Source organism: Colossoma macropomum, unplaced genomic scaffold (genome assembly GCF_904425465.1).
Source record: "Colossoma macropomum unplaced genomic scaffold, Colossoma_macropomum, whole genome shotgun sequence".
In the NCBI taxonomy this organism is placed as follows: domain Eukaryota; kingdom Metazoa; phylum Chordata; class Actinopteri; order Characiformes; family Serrasalmidae; genus Colossoma; species Colossoma macropomum.
Genome location: NW_023494789.1, coordinates 16,898,203 through 16,917,968, shown reverse-complemented (window position 1 = coordinate 16,917,968; position 19,766 = coordinate 16,898,203). Strand labels below are relative to the sequence as shown.

Here is a 19,766-nt window from a genome sequence, read left to right as displayed (position 1 = left end):
AATTGCTTGGTGTACAACTTAAAGTGAAGTAGGTAACGTGCAGTAACCACATGTAGCCTTCTGTTAAAGCAGCACTGTAGGATTTGGGGATTAAGAGAACTCTTTGGTGGAAATATGCCATTGCACACAACGAGCGAAAGAACTTTGTAATGTTGGTTGGGTTTCGAATGCCCACAAGTGGATGAATGTACGTTTGCGAAAAGAGTGAAAGAGTTTACAAAAGGAACTCAATCAAAACTCAGTGAAGGATGCGTCTTCTGAGGATGAGAGTGAAATTTCAGTGTAATGTTGATTTTGCATTTGAGACCCAAACACTGAGCTGCACCTCTTTTTTGAGCCTGTGTCTGTGACGTTAATACGTAAAAAGACGTATGATGTGGTCTGAAAAAACTCCTGTCAATTTCATCCTGATAACTGCAAATGATTATTTTAGGCTTTACAGGGTCACTCGTAGCAGCGCACACACACCATATTTTAGTTCGTTTTTCTCCCTCCATATTCAGTAATGCTACTTCTTTCAGTATAAACAAAAAATATTACACAGTGCTGCTTTAACATAAGTGCAGTCAGTTAACTACGTATTGTACTGTAAATACAATTCCTTTATGTAGTCTAATTTTGTACACTTTTGCATGGAAAGTGTTATTTTATTAAACTTCTTTTGGTTAAAAATAAGTTATAACTTATATAATCATGTACAAATCATGTTATCAGCAGTGTATTTCTTCCTATGTGGAGTTTTGAGGAGTCTAAGCATGGCTTCTTTTAGTTGGCCATCTTAAAGAGAAGCAATTCAACTAAAAGCAGCTTATTTTAAAGTTTAGGAAATAAAGATTTGCACTTTAATCAGTATCTGCCAGTATTCAAAGTTTCAAGAGCAAAGTAGTAACTTAGAAGTACTGCGATTGGAAAAGCAGAGGTGGCACTGTTCCATCTGTAGATCATTTAAACGTCAGCGCTGATTCATGGCCACACAGGACTGCAGCACCTTTCAAAAAGGCAGTGTGTTGGCATGTTAAAGAGAGACTGATCTGAGATCAGCTGAACAAGAGGCAGAGTTACCCAGCACCAACAAACTGACAGCGCACACAAAAACCATAGAAACCTGATCTCGGAAAAAAAAGAGCCGAGGCCAGGCCTCTGGAGCCCCAGCGGGTGACGTCATGCCCCGTGGCTGGGTCTAGTTACATCCACATTTGGGTCAGACACGGGGAACAGGGAGGAGCTGTAGCAAAGAAGAGGCTGAGAGAGGGGGCTGAGGGTGAGCTGGAGGGGCCGTTACTACAATGTGTGATTGAATGCACTCTAGCATTCCCAGGCCACAGACACTGGGATTCTAATGGAGCCTGCTAGATTTTTCAATAGTTTAACAAGGGAACCCTTTCTCGGACTGAGCAATGCAGTCGTCAAATATTCAGATAGCCCAGATTTGCATATTTTACTAAGACAGACTAGGCTTTCTTTGCATGAATTTGTAGTTTTGTTTGCTTATTTTATTAAAAGACAGTTAGTGAACAACATTTTTACAAATATTCTGCCACTGTTCATCTTGAAAGCTACATTCGAGATCTCAGCCACACACTTCTGAGAGACTTCAGAGATGAACTAGTTGAGTCTCTGAATTTTTTCCTTTTAGAGTTGTGGCACCTTCTAAAGGCATCAGCCAATTTGTAAATACTTATAAAAGTTTTTCCTCACAATTACATATTCAGTTTGTAAAGTGAAAAAAGAATTTAAATTCTCTTTCCATCGTAGAGCTGTTTAAAGGAAGTTATACTATAACCATTAAATACCCAAAACATGGTGTTACTACAGAAGATGGTAAGTCAGAGTTATAATAAGGTGAGGACAGTATAGAAATCTGATGTTGCGCTACAACTTCTGTCTTTGTCCTTCCCAACTTTCAGTGTGTTATAAACTACTCATTGTAGCAGGTTTCACCGTCTTTGCATCACTAATAACGGGGCAGTCGTGGGCTGGAGGTTAGGGAACCGGCCTTGTGACCGGAAGCATGTGACCGAAGTGCCCTTCAAGGCACCTAACCCCCAACTGCTCCCCGGGCGCTGTGGACAGGGCTGCCCACCGCTCCGGGCAAGTGTGCTGTATAGATGTGGGTGTTTGTATGTGGGTGTTTCACTGCACGGATGGGTTAAATGCGGAGGTCTAATTCCTCTGTGTGCAAAACACAGTTGGCTAATGGTTCTGAACTCAGGAACTAATGGGAAAAGATGTGAATGGCGTAGGGTAGCTGAAGTTACTTCAAAGTGTGTCCACTTTGCATCCCCAAGTATGTGTACCATGCCCAATAGTACTGCAGGTCTAGATATTGGATATTTCTGAATTGTGTTTAATTACAGCTTTAAAGAATGACATATCCATGATTTTCAATTCCATCTTAGTGACAGAGATTGGTTTGAGGGCCAGCACTAAAGTAGGAAGCTTGTAACAATTACTAATTAGAGTGACTAATAAACACAAATTTATACAAACAGTCAAATGTTCTGGTCTACTTGTCTCAAACAATCAATAAATGCATATTGTCTACACTTATGAAGCCTACACTGTCTACATTTATGAAGAGTCCAAGTAAAGGGCTATTTATAGTTGCTAATCCATTTATTAGTGAATACACAAAGTATCCTGGTTGTCATCAAAATACACTAGACCAACAATAACCAAAGACCACAAATAAGTAACCACATTTATCCTTATAGTTAGATGGTTTCACTCAGTCTTATTCAATAAACAGCATGGATCCCACAGCAACTACTTGATGCTAATTAAGTATAATGCATGGAACCACAGTGAAATAGTTTACAGCCTACTATTCTATTCTAACAATCTTTCATATTACTTAGGTTTATATATTTTGGTATATTTTGGCATATCAAAAAACGCTTGATAGAAATCGCAAACATCAAATAATTTAGCAAACATCTGCATGAAAAATGCACACTTGCTTGAAACTCATAACTTTAATAATATGAAAAAAATCAGCAATATCTTTTATGCTACTCAGGATGGCAGTTAAGACTCAATTTATTAAATCCCTTACTTCAAACTTCCTTTAGACATATAGACAGACAGACAGAAGGCCATCACTATCACTACAGGAATTTCATGGTGATTCAGTGCTCAGTCAGGTCTATCTGTAGGGAGTGCTCATAAAATGCAATAGGCACATAAAAATCAGCTTTCTCAGCTCCACTTCATCCAGATTTAGGTCCAAGTAGAGGATAAAATCCAGAGTACAGGTTTACTCTTGGCAGGGCCATGAGGCCTTTATTGCCATCAGTCTTCTGTCTTTATGTTACACTTCATCAGAATATATTTTATCACACAAATGTAAGTATTTCTATCTATTTCAGTCCATACAGACTGCAATAAATACGACCTGGTTCTCCACAAGAACTGCGGCTGCCTTTCTGCAAATGATTCACTGCTAGTTAAACAAAGTACAACTTGAGGGTACAAACTAGGCTCCGTTCAGCCAAGTACCTACCCAGAAACAACTGTGGTCTTAAGCTTTATCCACAGACACAACTTATGTGACTCAGGCTGTTTGTCAGGACGAGAGGAAGCAGAACCATAAACAAACAAAGCACAAAAGTAAAACTGATAAGAGTCAACTGCTGGTTAGCATTTCTTATGTTAGCGCCTGTTAAGCTTTTCTTAAACTTGCAAGACTGCTAAAAGCAGAACGTTCAAGGTGACATTAGAACACAAGTTGTTCTTTAGGTGCTCACCAGCTGAAGTTCATGCTGCTGTCCTCATGTCGTCAATTTTGGTGCACAGTGCAGAGGAGGTAGACAGAGAGTGAGCTAATTTATCAAATGTGTGTTTGTGAGACAGAGAGACAGAGAGGGACAGATAGCAGCACACACACACCCCTTATCAACAGAGTGAAAAGACCTTCAACCTGTGGGCCAAAAGTGCAAAACAGTCATCACAGGTGCGTACCTATACACTAAAAAGAGAAATGCACTGAATTTACTTGATTTAAATTAGAGACGGGCCAAATTTTTTTGCCAATGAAATTTTCGACCTAAAACGGCCTTTTCAGTTTTCGTCCGAAAGAGATAAAAGGCTGAAAACTTTTAAATAGGTCTACTACAAGGTTAATAAAATAATTTCAATGGTGATTAAAACGAAAAACGTTGATTAAAACAGTTTTTTCCCCTTTCCTTTCCTTCACTGGTCAGCACAGGCACATTCAAACATTATGAGAAGCAGATGAACAACAGTGAAAATGCCTGTGGTGTGAAACTAGTTCACAGTTTCTAGAGGAACATTAGACAAGCGATTTGTAATCTCTGTTCAGTCTTAGAATTAAGCTTGAGTAAGAACTTCAACAACACTTTTGATACTACTTGAAAACAGAACATCCGCAGAAAGGAAAGTCCCTGCTAGCATGCTAACACCATCTGCGCACACAGTTCATGAAATAACTTCACAAACAACAGTCACAAAGTGAAAAGACCAGAGGACGTAACTTTATGGCACATATTGTAGCTAGCCTACATACCTGTAGCAGAGCTATGATGGGAGCCATGCACTCAAACAACTACACAGACCAGACAAAACTTGAGAATATATTGAATATATTAATTTGTAATACAGTAACATTTTTTTTCTATTAATTTGCTCATGTCAGCAATAGCGAATGTCTTACTTCTTAATCCGCTATATGTAGGCTAAACGGTCCACATCCATGGAATCACACAGCTCATTTTTAAGCGCCAATATTATTCTGGGTATGCAAAAAAAGGCTAGAGCTAGCTAGTATTTAAACATATAGATATCTATAGAAGGAGTGCTTTAGGTCTGTAGGTTTGACTTTATCCTTAAAAGATCATGGACACTTAGTGAGAGAGCAGGTGGGTATCAGGACATAATAACCTGAGCTAGGAAAAAAAAAATCAAGTAATGCAATCTAGCAGTAAGTAGCTAGCTAAAACAAAATATTTCAAGATTTCACATTTAACCTTATAGCATATAAAACCCAGTTTCCAAAAAAGTTGTAAAGCTGTGCAAAATGTAAATAAAAACAGAATGCAATGATATGCATATTTGATCAAAAAATACATGCCCATTTTTAATTTGATTCGTTAGAAATGACTGGACTTTGTTGTGCTCTTCTTGTTTGGAACAAAAAACAGCACCCACACCAGCCCTTTATGGATAAGACTGGACATCCCTGCAGTTATACGTAAAGGTCTTTCCTGAAAAGACGTTGTCTAGATGGCAGCATATGTTGCTCCAAAACCTGTATATTTCGTTCAGCATTAATGGTGCCTTCATAGATGTGCAGGTCACCCATGTCACATGCACTAATGCACCCCCATACCATCGTCAACGCTGGCTTTTGAACTGTGCTCCGATTACAAGCTGAGGGGTCTTTAGCACGAAGGACACGACATCTGTGACTTCCAAAGAGAATTTCAAATTTTGATTCGGACCACAGGACACTTTTCCATTTTAAATGAGCTTGGGCCCAGAGAAACCAGCGGCATTTCTGTATCCTGTTGATAGATGATTTCTTCTTTGCATGGTAGAGTTTAACTTGTATTTGTGGATGCAGTGATGAACTGTGTTCACAGACAGTGGTTTTCAGAAGTGTTTCTGAGCTCATGCAGTGATTTCCACTACAGAATCATGTCTGGTTTTAATAAAGTGCCACCTGAGGGCTCCAAAGATCACGGCCAGCCAGTACTGATTTTCGCCCTTATCCCTTTCATATAGTAATTTCTCCAGATTCTCTGAATCTTTTAATTAATCAGTTCTTTGTTATTTTACGTTGAGAAACATTATTCTTAAACTGTTGCACTATTTGCCTGTGTAGTCCTTCCCAAAGTGGTAAACCCCTCCCCATCTTTACTTCTGAAAGACTCAGCCTCTCTGGGATGCTCTTTTTATATCCAATCACATTACCGAAATGTCGCCAATTAACCACCAGGTGTTTTTTTTTCTTTAGCATTACACAACTTTACCAGTCTTTTGTTGCCCCCATCCCAACTTTTTTAAAAAATGTGCTGCTAGGATCAAATTAAAAATGGGCATATATTTAAAAAAAAAACAATAAAATTTCTCAGTTTCAACATTTGATATGTTGTCTTTGTATTATTTTCAATTGAATACAGGGTTTAAATGATCCACACATCACTGCAAACTGTTTTCATTTACATTTTGCACAGTGTCCCAACTTTTGGAAATGTGGCTCTAACATTTGTGTCATCTTCAGCTGAATTACTCAAAATTGTTTGCATTTTCATTAATAGTAGAGAAATGTAGGTCTATTGCATAAAAAAAAAAATCATTTACTCATTTCACACAAACATTTAGCCAAAAAGATTGTATACCGCTCTCGTCTACATATTAGTATCAATTCAATCCATCAATTTATGCAGTACAGGTGAGTGGCCCGTATGGAACCAATGCATACAGTTTAATTGTGTAGTAAGTGTAAATAAGTGCATGTTTGTGTAACAGTTCACAAAGAGCAGAGTGGTGTAAAGGCTGTGTTCCGTGCAGCAGCTGCAGCGAGGTGCCCGCTTAGCCACATGGGGAGAATCCAAACAGTCAGTGCTCCACGGCTCTCCTGAGCCATTGGCCTACTTTCAGCAGTGAGAGAGAGTGAGAGCGGATGAGCAGCGTGGGTGTTTTGCTCTCCAATTCACTGTAATCACTGACTCTGTGTTCCATCATCAAAGCGCATATGCGACACTGAGAGCACACTGGGAGAAACAGAGCTGAACACAAACACAGTCTTCATTATACCATGCTGCAGTCTTGAGTGGGAGGGGCTAACAACTCTCATTAGAAGATTCAAAACACAAATGACATGACCAAATTCCCACCAGAGATGGTACAACACCACTCATTCTTTTACAGTAACCTATGCTGAAACCTTGAGAAATCTACTAAGCTTTAAAATTAGCTATTTTGTTAATCAAAGCACTACATTTAAATGGCCAATCCAGCCTAAAACTAGAACTTAATGAAACTTAATATAGTATTTGTCATCTAATATTATGTAGCGCAGGACTGCACCCCTCAGCTTCACCTGTTTGCCAAAGTTCATGATTTTTGCATTCTTTTTGTGTGTCCTCTCACTACAACACCCAGCATGCACTGAGTAAAACACCTCAAACAACCATTGGGAATCCCCCACTGTAATAAAGAAATGCAGATGTAGAGGTTAATAACTGATGTAGAAGCTAATAAATACAGAAATGATATTCAACTTCCTAGCAGTAATGATAGCTATCTGGCTTCTGCGTTAGCCAGCTAGCGGGAAAACCAGCCTGCCCACAAGTACCTGCCCCAAAGTGCTTGCAGTAAAGTCCCTCCCATTTGCAAGATACATCAGAAGGGGATTTTCCTAGAAAAATCACTCTCAGGAGAGAGAAGTAGACATGTTTACAATAAATGTAGTGATTGTTACAATTTTGCCTTGGCCAGATTTTTTTTTATTTGGATAACTCACACCAACACAAAAAACAGAAGTCTTACAGTGCAAATGTGTGCACAGTAAGACCACTTAAAATAAATGAATCAGGACAATATGCTAGCACCTCACTGTTCCTATGTTAATGTTAATGAGTACATGTGGCTACTGTTACCATGTGAACTACTTTATAATAGTTGCCAGCATTGATTCATATCATCAAATTTATTAAAAGATAGATACATAGATAGATGGATCTCCTCATGTAGGAGGATTATGATATTGTCACTGCTTGCACTACTTCTACTGCTTTAACATAGACCTGCAGCTCTCAGAGTCTACAGTCTCTTACAGTCGGAGGCCTGCAGTTAAGTCTGCCAGCACTCTGAGCACAGTGAAGTGAAGGTGTTTACTAGATAATGTATCAAACATAGCAGGCAGACTTCCACTTCATCCACTTGTTTCGGGTTGCTAAGCAGCAGCAGCTGTGACTAATACATAACTTCAGATAACAGTGAAGACTTTACTCTTGCCAAAGAGGCCAAGGTGACCAGAAAGCCTACAACTGTTTGAGTCATCCGTGGCTCAGGATTTCCCCCAATACACTCTGTGTACTTTACAGGGAATTCAGCTTAAGCTAAGAATATTTGCTCTAAAGTCATTTCAAGGCAAACAGTGAAACCAGGTCTAATAGCCGCAGTGTAGGGTCCTACATTAGTGGCGTTAAATCACATTCCTAGAAGGCCACAACACTGCGGTTAAGTGATTTCTCTGCTGTACCAAACCTGATTCAAGTTAAGCTTTCCAACATTCATTCTCAAACAGGCTAACAGCTCAATTAAAACTGCAACACGCTCTAAAAGAGTCACAAAAGTATTTAGAACCTATGCATTTACAGTTTACTTTGTAATCCCCAGCCTTATTAGGATCGCAGTTTGTCCTTATTAGGATTTTGGTTTAGTATATTAGTATAGTTTAATTTAATATCCATGAGTTGTCAGTCAGTGATGACTGACTACTGCGAAGGATAAAGCTGAGGGGGTCTGAGAGGACCCTGAGAGCTGATGTGTTGAGAGCTGTGCTGTTCCATAGTGAGAGGCTCGGCTGGGGTTTGTAAAAGAGAAGCGCGTGTTGGGGCATTGTTAGCCACAGGCAGCCCACAGTGTCAAAAGGACACAGCCTGGGCGGAGGCTGGGGTCAGAGGACACATGGCCTGAATGACACGCCTGCCATCAGTTTCATCAGAGAAAAAGATCAAAGGTCGAGTCAGGTCACCACACTTATGAAATCCTGTGTGATATACAGAGACAAAGTGCAACCAAAATACAACTCACAACGGTTTATATCTTGAATGTGCTCCCCAAGGACAGACCACATAGTCTCTCTATGAGAAACAGCATTATAGCAGAACAAATTTCTACACCATTTCCCAATGGTGCTTCCAATAAAATTGGAATAATATCAGTATCGGCAGATGTTTAGATTTGTTCAACACTTCAAATCAATGTTTGATGATGTATTTGCTATATACTGGAAGCACTGAACATTTAGGAGATGCTGGGCTACTGTGCTAAAGTGACTATATTTTATTCACCTTGCTGCATTTGTAACACTACAGAAATAATGTTTTATTTCTCTGTAATGCTAATCCAGGTAGATGCAGTCCCAATTTCTCCATCTTATAAATGTTTATGTATTAGTAGATATGCACATGAGCCAATAGTCTCCATCTGCCTTGATCGTCAATAAAGTTTGGCGATTTAAATGCCCAAATATACGGCGTCTACGCTTTAAGATGTACAAAACTAATTATATTTGTCTCAAAATCAGTTTACTTTTAATGTGTAACATTAGTCCATGTTCTGAATCAGCGCTGACATACTGTTTGTCTTCAGAACAATCGGTAGCAGCATAAGGTATAACTTTTACCCCCACCCGTGATTGTGCTTGCAAAGATGATAAAGCTGTGGAGCGGCCTTTCACATGCTTTCTCTTATGAAAAACAAATGGGGGCTTAAATAACAAAACAGACAGCACATAGCTACAATAACAGTAGCCTTTAGGCTACTTCACAAGATTAAACTTTAGACATTTTATTATTTTAACAATAATGTCACAGTCATTATTATTGTACACAACCAGTTTTATTACAAGCATAATACACTATATGTTCAAATGTATGCAGACACCTTATAATGAATCGTGGGCTGGAGGTTAGGGAACCAGCCTTGATCCCCTGAGCTGACAGTACGTGACTGAAGTGCCCCTGAGCAAGGCACCTAACCCCCAACTGCTCCCCGGGCACCGTGGATAGGGCTGCCCACCACTCCGGGCAAGTGTGTTCCTTGCCCTCTAGTGTGTGTGCATTCACTAGTGTGTATGTGGTGTTTCACTGCATGGATAGGTTAAATGCGGAGGTGAAATTTTTCCATTGTGGGACTAATAAGGGTCACTTAATCTTAAAAACTTAATTAAATACTGAACTCAGTTACTGTAAGATGCACCAAATGCTGATATGTATGTTTAATTGTGCACATATAGCTTGTATAATCAGCAATGCCAACAGAATTGGACACTCTGGAGTAGCCTCACATGAGCTTAGGGTCACCATGCTCAATACCAAGTGCCATCTGTAAAGAATTCCAGTATTGATTGACCCCTGATTCCCCACAGCAATGTTCAAAGATCGAACAGTCTTCTCAGAAGAGCAGAGACTTCAGCAGCAAAGGGGACAAACTGCTTAATAATATACAAAACCCTTGATTTCAAAAGCAATGTTTTGTTGAGCAGGTGTCTACAAACATTCAGAACATACACTGTATGGCTGTTATGTTTGGCAATTTTCAGATTAGAAGATGCTGAGTAAGGAAGAGCCTTGTGCTTAAAAAACACTGGCAATCTTGGCATTTTCAGTATTCAATTCATTCCTTGCTTGCGTGCTTGTTTATGCTACAGGTGTTCTGCATTTTTGCATATCACTTGAGTTTCCATTTTTCTCCCTCTGAACATTCAAATACTGAATTTCATTTCTGACAGCCCTGACAAACTCCCTCCTACACACATTCTGCTGTCTGTCAACCCAACACTTTCACACATCCAGATTCCCTCAATGACCACACGCACACGCACACACACTCACGCATCACATATCACACATTCACCCACACAAAAGTTCATGCATACAGAGAAATGTCTCCTTCAAACATGCAAACAACATTTTTTTCTCTAACCACATGTAAACACACTCAGAGACACACATCATTCTGTCGCATGCCTATCCCCATTTCCATGTGAACACAGAATGAAGACTGGCTCAGGGAGAAAAGAAGAAAAGAAAGAGGGGGCTGCTATGAATCTTCAGTGGCGACAGTGTTGCGCTCTGCTCTCACCGGCCTGACAACATGAACAAGCGGCACCGCTGTGTTAACACCATATCACTGCTCTTACCGTATCAGTGCTTATAGTAATGCCTACAGGAGCTGACTAAGTTTAGGCAACGCTAGTGGAGATGTTGAGTTGGTACAAAAGCAGCGCCTATACTTACATAAAGATACCAACTGCTTAGAAAAGGGGAGGGAAAAAAAAAGAACTGACTCAAAATAAAAGTCACCAGTAACGCCCAGACAAAAGTTTACGACATTAATGAAACCAGTGATACCTTCAGTTACTAGACTCATTAAAGCCACCATTAATGTCCAAACCAGTCTGTGAGCTTAATGACAGCATCACAAAGCAATTTTTCCAGGCTCATTCCAAAAAAGAGAGAAATAAAAACAACACATAAATCTTTTTTCCACTCCAGAACCAAACCCACATGCAGTGTGTTGTTCTGTGCAAGTGTAAACTTGTTTTCCATCTGCTGTTCTGCTAAATCGAGGGGGTAAAACTGCATGCTGGAAAATCTCCAAATGGGAGGGGCGTAACAACAAAAGGGTGGAACACAGTTCCAAATGGGAGGGCATAACTCAGAGTGCTTCTCTATTGGTTAATGCGAAGTCCTGTGGGTTTTCTGTGACATGGGGTTTGGTGTTCTTGCTGGCTAGCTATTTCAAGCACTACATTTGCTGTATATAAAACTCTTGTTTAGAAGACCAACATTTTAACTCTTTATGATAATCGGCAAAGCACTGAGCTTTTAACAAGTCAAACACAAAATGTCGTTAGGCATACAAGACCTGATAGAATAAAGCCTATTTATATACATTTGCATTAGACCGATAACAAAGCGTTTACAGAACGCAAACCCTTTTTGGAGTTACGTCCTTCCTATTTGGAATTGGTCCAGCCTGCAGGAATACATACTAGGCTAAATCATGACTAGGAAGGAAAACTATGCACAACACTGGCTCAGCAACGGCTAGTAAGCTAACAGCTCCACACACTACAGAACACACTCGATTTGAGTCCAACAATGGACTTTGCTTTCTCAGATTTGAGTCTTTAGCTTCCAAACATGTGTCAGTGAAGCATCAGTTAATTAATCTAGCAGTAGCACCACAACCAGCACCAGTCTACTGTCCTAGTTAGCATTAGGGTAGCTAGAATGCTAGCACCAGCTTAGCGGAAAGGCTAAAGTTCCATACATACACATACACATGCACCACAATACAGGTTTGATGTCAGCAAATTTTAACACCATCACTTCTTCCCTCAGATTTAAGCTTTGTCTCGTGTCAATGAACCATCAGTTCATATGGAATAGAAACAGAATTTAATTGCCATTGGAAGTTTCTGCGCTCTAAACTGGCCTTTAGTAAAAAAAAGAGCCTATAGTAAACCCCAAAAACTATGACTATGGCAGCATCCGAGCTGTCTCTAGTCTACAGTCAATCCAACTATTTAAGAGCTTTTTCCCCCCAACCTAATCTTTGAGTTTTCATGGCAGGTGTGCTATTTAAAGCTGCCTGGCTAAGGCTGTGTGCAGCATAGGGATGAGAGTTTTGCCTGTTTCAGAAGCACTTTCACTCACACAAGTGTTCCCTGGGAACGGTGACAAACGCATGAGTACATACAGACCCTTTTTCACTCAATAGCTTTGTCTCCAATGAACAAATTCAGCTGTGCATCTTTAAAAGGGCCTACATTCTAATTTCTTCCTCTGAAGACCACCTACAACGTTGGTATGGTTTTTACCAAAAACAGCTGTAATTTACTTATTTGACTGTTTTGCAGTTCAGTTTGCTTATATGACTATGGACAGGGGAGTGAATGGTAGGCACTGAAAACTGAAAACATTAAATTATTATTTAAAAAAAAAAAAATAAAAACATAAGAAAAATGAACCATATGATCCATTACACAGTTTGACTTCATATCTCTTTGGTAATAGAGACAGAGTGCATTTTTCATAACTGGAGGCATTGTAATATAGCAAGCTGCTCCCACCTGTTCTGCTCCTCTAGCTTGGCCAGAAGCTCCACCTCGTCCGGGCTGAGCTGCGCAGGGGAGGGTGTGGAGGGCGATAGGCCGGGTGAGGTCAGTGAGGCGGTGGACGAGCCCGCTGTGGTGTGCAGCGAGGAGGGCGTGGCCACCTGGCTAGCCATCTGACTGACCGTGTGCGATACTGAGTTCTTCACCCATGAAAGAGTTGAACTCAGCTTGCCGGCTACTTTGTCTGTCGCCACCTGTAAAGGGTTCAGAGAAACAGATTAGAGATCATTTGCATGTTCTGGTCTGAGCGCAAACAAGTTGTCACTTTAATCTACCATATTCATCTTCATCTTCAGTCTACAAGCTGAAGTTCTAAATGTCAATTCACTGCACTCCTTTAAGCCTTCTTCATACACACAGTCAGCCAAATCTCTTCATTAACTATTACAGATACTCAACACTCAAAATTTGTCGCACCCCACTCCCTAGTCCATCTGAGAAAAGCAATTCCCAACTATAATCTGGTATGTTCATGGTTGAGGCTGCATACTCTGAGCATAAAAGGTAGAGGAGCTAGCCCTAACATATCCAGCAGCTAATTCAGAAAAAACTAAAACACACTGCCTGGCTAAACATGGGGTGCTACACTGTGAACTCTTCTCAAAAAAGTATAAATTAAAAAAAACCTAAATTTAAACTTGAACTGTAATAGTATACCTATATTTAACTTGGAATATCTGTAACTGTTGGATATGCCCTCAACGCCAGTGGTGCACAACACCAGGGCTGACGTCCGGCACAGTTTGGTGAGTTTGTTGCTAGATCCAGAAACAGCTGAAATAACTATATTTCTCTGACAAATAACATTTTAAAATAATAAAAGATGTTTTGAAATATATTCCTCTGTGTGCAGCTATGTGTGTAGCACCAGTGTGGTTACCTAAAAAGTTAAGCTTACAGCCCTATTTTTTTTTTTTTCAGACAAAGTGCTTTTTCTTTTTTAACCATTGTTTTTCCTTCCCGGTAGTTAACCAGATATCCGTTTATGAACTCAAATATCAACATTTTTTGGAATGTATGTCTCTATTGGACACAGGCCCTCCAGGACAGTAGTGCTTCCTGCTCAATGCCCTCAAACTTGAGGCTTCCAATCTGTACTACAGAGGTTCCCACCCCAATCCTGGTGACCATATGCTCTCCATATATCTGTGTTTACTCCTACTCAATGAGACAAAGCACAAAAAACATGCATAGTATGGGGTTGCAAAGGACTGGGATTGGAAACCCCTGCTGTAGTAGACACTCTTCTTTCTACCATAATGGAACCCATGCAAGTTAAAGGTTTCATGAGAACAGCCCTGTAACATTTGAATAATCAGAAGACAACAGGATATGAAAGCAGTCACATTCCACCTGATACAGAGCAAATCGCACCACAAACAGACAACAGTCTTCATACCACATTATAAACAAAATCTATTAAAGCCTTTCGTTATAGTCTAAATCAGGGTCTTCCTCTGACTCAGCAGCTATATGAGAATACAGGGCTAAAAATGTCCTCTTTTAGCTCCTGCAGCGAAAGTGTACAGATGAACAGACAGCAGGATATGGGTTTCTGCAACAGATGCTTCAATAAGAAGGTTGCTTTCATTGTGAAAGATCATTCAATGATCCGTACTCTGTGTACATCTGTGTGTGCACATGAGTAGCGGCAGGAATAATAAGTCTGCAGAAAAGCAGTGTTTTAAATACCCCACAGCTGTTTGTGTACTCTTGGAATTAAAATATCCCTTCTGGTCATGTGTGAACTCGTGATAAGTGCTAAGTGTGCTTAACGGAATCCAGCATTTACTGATCTACACAAACCCCAACAAGCAAAATCAAAATATTTCATATACTGTACTTACCTACTTCAAGAGATTTCGGCCTTGAGATATAATAACCACTTTGTAATTGTGAGACATTCTAGTAGGGATGCACGACGATACTGGAGTCACATCGGCAGATAAAAAAGACTTTCAAAGTAGACAGTAGATTTGTAGTCAAAGTAGATTTATACTGTTTTCTCTTCTTATTTGCATTTTATCTACTGTCACAACTTTTTTTGGAATTGGGCTTGTAATGCTTCTATATTTATACCTATGTTAGAATAGATATATTAGTTACTTAGTTTTATATTCTCAAAACACTGCTTTCAAGCTTTTTGACCAGCGATTGAGGCAGTGGTGTACTCCTCATACGGCAGTTAGTCTCAACCCAATGTTGACAAGAAAAAGAGAAACGTTTCTAGTCGAGCATCACATGGTATCCTGCAGTGTATTTCCTCTCCAAGTAGCTGCAGACTTTGCTGAGCAAGGTCTTCAAAAGAGACACAAAAGCTACCACAGCAAGTTGAGAAACAAAGCCAAAGAGGAACATGAGATAATTTTGGAGTGTGTACAGTTATATATCTGAAAAAATCTGCATCCGGAGAAAATGACACAATGTTCCCTTTACCAATAGCCTACAACTGGCAATGTACCACCACAACCATGAAATGCGACTCAATCAAGAAGCAACCACTACATCCCCACTGTCTTTTTGTTGAACAAAAGAGTCGGTATTGGGCATAAAAGAGAATTTAGCTAAACCAACAACAGTCAGCAAAACTGACATAGACTGACACGGAAGAAACGCTGTCGAACATAAAGAAGTAATTCATTCTCTTCCAGTTATCTTTTGAAACCTGTAATTGCCTAAATAGGTTACTTCATCATAACAAAACATGGCAGAGTCCACAAGCATGATAGCATCAACAACAATCTTCACTGGAATTTCCAGTCCTTTCAAACGAACGACATGTGCTTACCTGAAGAACGTCACCTCCTTTAAAAGGACATTCTTATACGCCAAGTCCATCAAAGACGAAAGGCAAAAAATCCCGTACAAATTCCAACAAGCTGTGTTCAACTACAAATGTAAAACAGACATTTTGCCAGCAGAAGTCAAACCAAAGGACCTCTCACTGCCATTCTGCTGAGTGTGCTCACTGATCCATAGGAACTCAACATTCATCCGGTTGTCACAGTGTCATTCGGGGTCAAAGTGCCCTCCTGAGACAGACTGGGAATCGAGCAGGAGAAGTGCACTCTGTGCCCTCACCTCTACAGCTGAACTCACACTGAAACTGGAATCCACCTGATAAAAGAAAATGCTGTGTTACGTCAGCGCCGTTACCAATGTACGCGCACGTCATGACGGTAACCCCAGGGGAAGTGTTCAGATCACTTCAGATCACAGCGCGTTTTTTTTGCATCAAGTACTTCTGTGAATTATGAGCCAGCCAGCTCATGTTTCCTCTCCTCACTGGGTGAAGACCACACAACCTCACGTACCAGCCTCGGTTGTTTTCTAAAGCCGGCAAGAAAATGACGGTACTCCCCAGCCGAATGCCTAGAAATAACCGACCTTTACTAACAAGAATCACCCCTTCCTGCTCTCCACTGGCGGAAGAGAGAGTGAGTAAGGACGAGAGGTGGGGCATGGAGAGGAAACAAAACAGAGAGAGCAAAGTGCAGCCACAAGGAGATATGAAGGAGAAGAAAAAAAAAGACATAGGTTGAATTTAGATGCATATCATCGGTTCACCAGGCACAAAGTTACTGAATCTTGAAGAAAGCTGCAATATTAAAGTTGTGCCTGCTCCCAACAAGTGACAACAGGCCAGACTTAAGACTGAAGCAGGCGAAAGTCCATAGCATAGTAAAATACTGCATTTTCTTGAGATAAAACCAGGTTATTTAAGAACACTTTCTGAATGTATTCCGGCAATGACGAGAAAACTAGGTCTGTCAGGATCATGAAACATTAGCTGACAACATTATTTTACTCCTCTTCTATACGATTTATGTGAACTTTCACCAGCGATATGAACTGTCTGACCAATCATGATGCCACAGTGACAACCAAGATGACCAACTGGCTCGGCCCCAACAACTGGAACTTTTTCTAAAACATTAAAAGGATTGGAAGCTCCAAATGTGGCTCAAACTGGGCTATGAACATCCGAGTCATATGCGGCACTGCTCAAAGTTTCATCTTCTGAATGAAGTGATGAGGATCTTCACGCTACTTTCACTTTTCCAAAATGTACAGTAACCCAAAGTTACTGTGTGCTTGAACTGTGAAGCAAAGAATCTTTTATTCAGCCTGTTTGTTTCATGCTTTGTCCCATGTGGAGCAGCATGGGACAAAGAAGCTCCAAAAAAGCTCAAACTGAATTTCAGAGATCTGAGCTGGAGTGAAAGAGCTCTAAGTTTAGCTCCTGATTGAAGTGGAGAAACTCCATGTTCTCCTTTAGCTTTTACAATGCGGAAAGCACACCACAGTTTGCCTATATTGTAAGAGCAAATGATATCTTTTGGATAGATATCCCTTTTTTCACGTCACTTCCAGTGTGTATAATTTTAACTGTCAATACTCAGGCCCCAACTGAAGACAGACACAGCTCAAACTCAAATAAATAAACATTACTCAAAGCTGCCTTCTAAAGGTGTTAAAGCATCAGTCAGTTTTGCTGTTTTCATAAGACTCATGATGTTTTCTGCTTTGTTTTTTGTACATTCATTTTTCTGTTTTATTTTATTTAACTCAAAGGAATGAAAATGCTGCCAATTCACATTCTGTTTGTTGCGAGGTAAACAGATAATTGTGAAAGCTAACAACTGTGGAAAACAATTTTGCTCAGCTTCTCCTAACGAGAACACTAAAAAGACAAACAATTAGGTGTAAAGTCATAGACAGGTGATTCAGTAAATGTTTGGATGGCACCTATCCAAATTCTGACCTGTTTAATTACTGCAAAAAGTTCTGATCATATGTGGGTAAATCTGCAATATTAATCGCAAATACTGATATTGGGACCAATACTGCAGCGAAATACTGATGTTTGGTTTTGGCATCATTTTTATTTTTCATTACATGAGTCAAGTCAGAACCACCAGTTAGCCCACACACTTCAAAATTCGCTGAACTGTAGGTGGGGTGACAGCAAAACTGCTCATTTAAATCTCTCTGCAGCCCAACATCTCAAGAGGAAGTACATCACTCTACACAAACAATGTGGTAAAATGAAAGCATACATGGAATTATCCTGTAAAGGGTGACAGTCAAAGTGTGTGGTACTAAAGCACTGGTCTTTAACAACACACTGCAGAGGTGACAGTCTACATCCCCCTGCCCCCTTTATAACCCCTTCTAGGCCTCAGTACACGGGCCCCACTCACAGCTGTTCCTGGACTCCTGGTCTAGAGGGCATTTACACAGCTGTTTTACTTACATACACAGGCAGCCAGACAGAATCCGGCCCTGTATATTGCTGAAGCAAACCTCAAAAAGTTCTAATAGACATTGTCGTGTCAGACTGAATTTGTCTGAATATTTCAGACCAGCATTTTACTGGGTACACGTGGCGAAATGTGACAGCGTGTTATTATAGTTTTTCCTGCTTTTTCTTCAAGAATTTGTTCCTGCTTTAGAAATGTCACCCCACTTAACTTTAAGGAACACTGCAGAGTTTTCATCTGTATAGTCGATTACCACGTATAACGTTGACACGGTTCCTAGAAAAGAACCTGCTGACTTGAAACCCACTTGTAATAGAAGCCAAAGGGCTTCAGTAAATGCTTTAAATCCCTATAATGGGACTAGTTTTTTCCAAAGAGAAGAATTTGTGGAAAATACGTTACCAACGTTGTGGTGTGGGCAGAGATTTCACAGGCTCCTGCCTGATCACGCATGGATACCACCAAAACCTAGAGAAAGAGAAAATAACCAGAATTGCTTTTGAATGTAACATTTGTGTGAGAATGTTAGCCGATCGTTTATTCATAGATTTGAAAAACTGCCCACTGGCTTTTGTTATAAGTGAGTTTTTCTTTCCAAGTACAAGGAAACATCAAAATTACTGGCTGTGGTAAATGGCGGTACAAAGCAGATGTGGCAGATAGATTAGATCAATATTCCTGTAGGCCTAAATTAGGTTTCACTTTGCAAAAATCTCATTTAAACATCTTCCCCTTACTCTGCAAAAGGTGGAACAGGCCTGAAGTTTGAGTTGATATAAAACATTGTTTTTGTTCATCTAAACTTACATTTTGCTCTGCAATGTATGATTTAAAGTATTTGAGTTGAATAAAACCAGTTAAACTGCTTGTTATTACATGAATGCATTTTGTTTGAACTGTCCAACTACTGTACCTTAACTGCAGTGGATTGGCCAAGATCAGCTACATCAAGTGTCTAAAGTTCAGTTCTTTAATTTCACACTGGAACTACAAAGCTAATGTAACTAACAAGTAAAGATAGACTTAAAAGTATATTGCATGGCTAAAACAATAGTAGCAACCATCTTGAAGCCTGAATTTGGGCCATACACTACACTACAGCATCACAAAACAGGTCCCTAAGAAAATCACTCTAAAGTGCTGCATGCAGCCTATAAATGGCCCATGTTTGTGCCTACACAGTACTTGAGGACTATTCTGCAGTGATTTAGAGTGGATGCATTTACTTAATGATGGCCACTGGAAAAAACAGGGCTAGCAGTTTATCAAACTACACAGACACGGACAGGCCATTTCAGTACACCATTCCATATGTTAAAGAAAGCTTAAAACAGGCCAGTGTCTAGCACACTGTACCTAAAACTGGCATGTGCATAAGGCAGAGAGGTAGACAGAGAGACAATTAAGAGTCTATTTTATTTTCCATGGCTCTGCTGAAGGTCACATTTGGACGAACTGTGTATCGGATGCTTGGAACCACAATGATAAGCCATGTGGTGCTGAGGGACTTTCCTTTAACAGAGACTGCCAATATACAAAAGGGCAGAGCAATCAGAGACTCAGCATTAAAGCAACCAGGGCAGCAGTGAATGATACAAATGTAGCTCCCCTGCTGCAAATGATTA

At 40.0% G+C, this 19,766-nt stretch overlaps 1 protein-coding gene across 6 annotated transcripts in view; it reads right to left on the bottom strand.

The window, feature by feature from the left end:
• The window catches only part of evi5b (ecotropic viral integration site 5b), a 72,796-nt gene that overhangs the window by 42,516 nt on the left and 10,514 nt on the right, over nucleotides 1–19,766 (bottom strand). For 3 of the 6 annotated variants that reach the window (XM_036570331.1, XM_036570330.1, XM_036570334.1), the window contains 2 exons: nucleotides 18,544–18,609; nucleotides 12,833–13,071 (listed from right to left, as the gene is read on the bottom strand). In XM_036570331.1, coding sequence (XP_036426224.1) covers nucleotides 12,833–13,071; nucleotides 18,544–18,594 — 290 coding nt within the window. In that variant the 5' untranslated portion in view covers nucleotides 18,595–18,609. Of the gene's footprint in view, nucleotides 1–3,746; nucleotides 3,897–12,832; nucleotides 13,072–15,665; nucleotides 16,329–18,543; nucleotides 18,610–19,766 lie in introns of those variants that run through there. The other 3 variants (XM_036570332.1, XM_036570333.1, XM_036570335.1) reach the window with 3 other exon arrangements.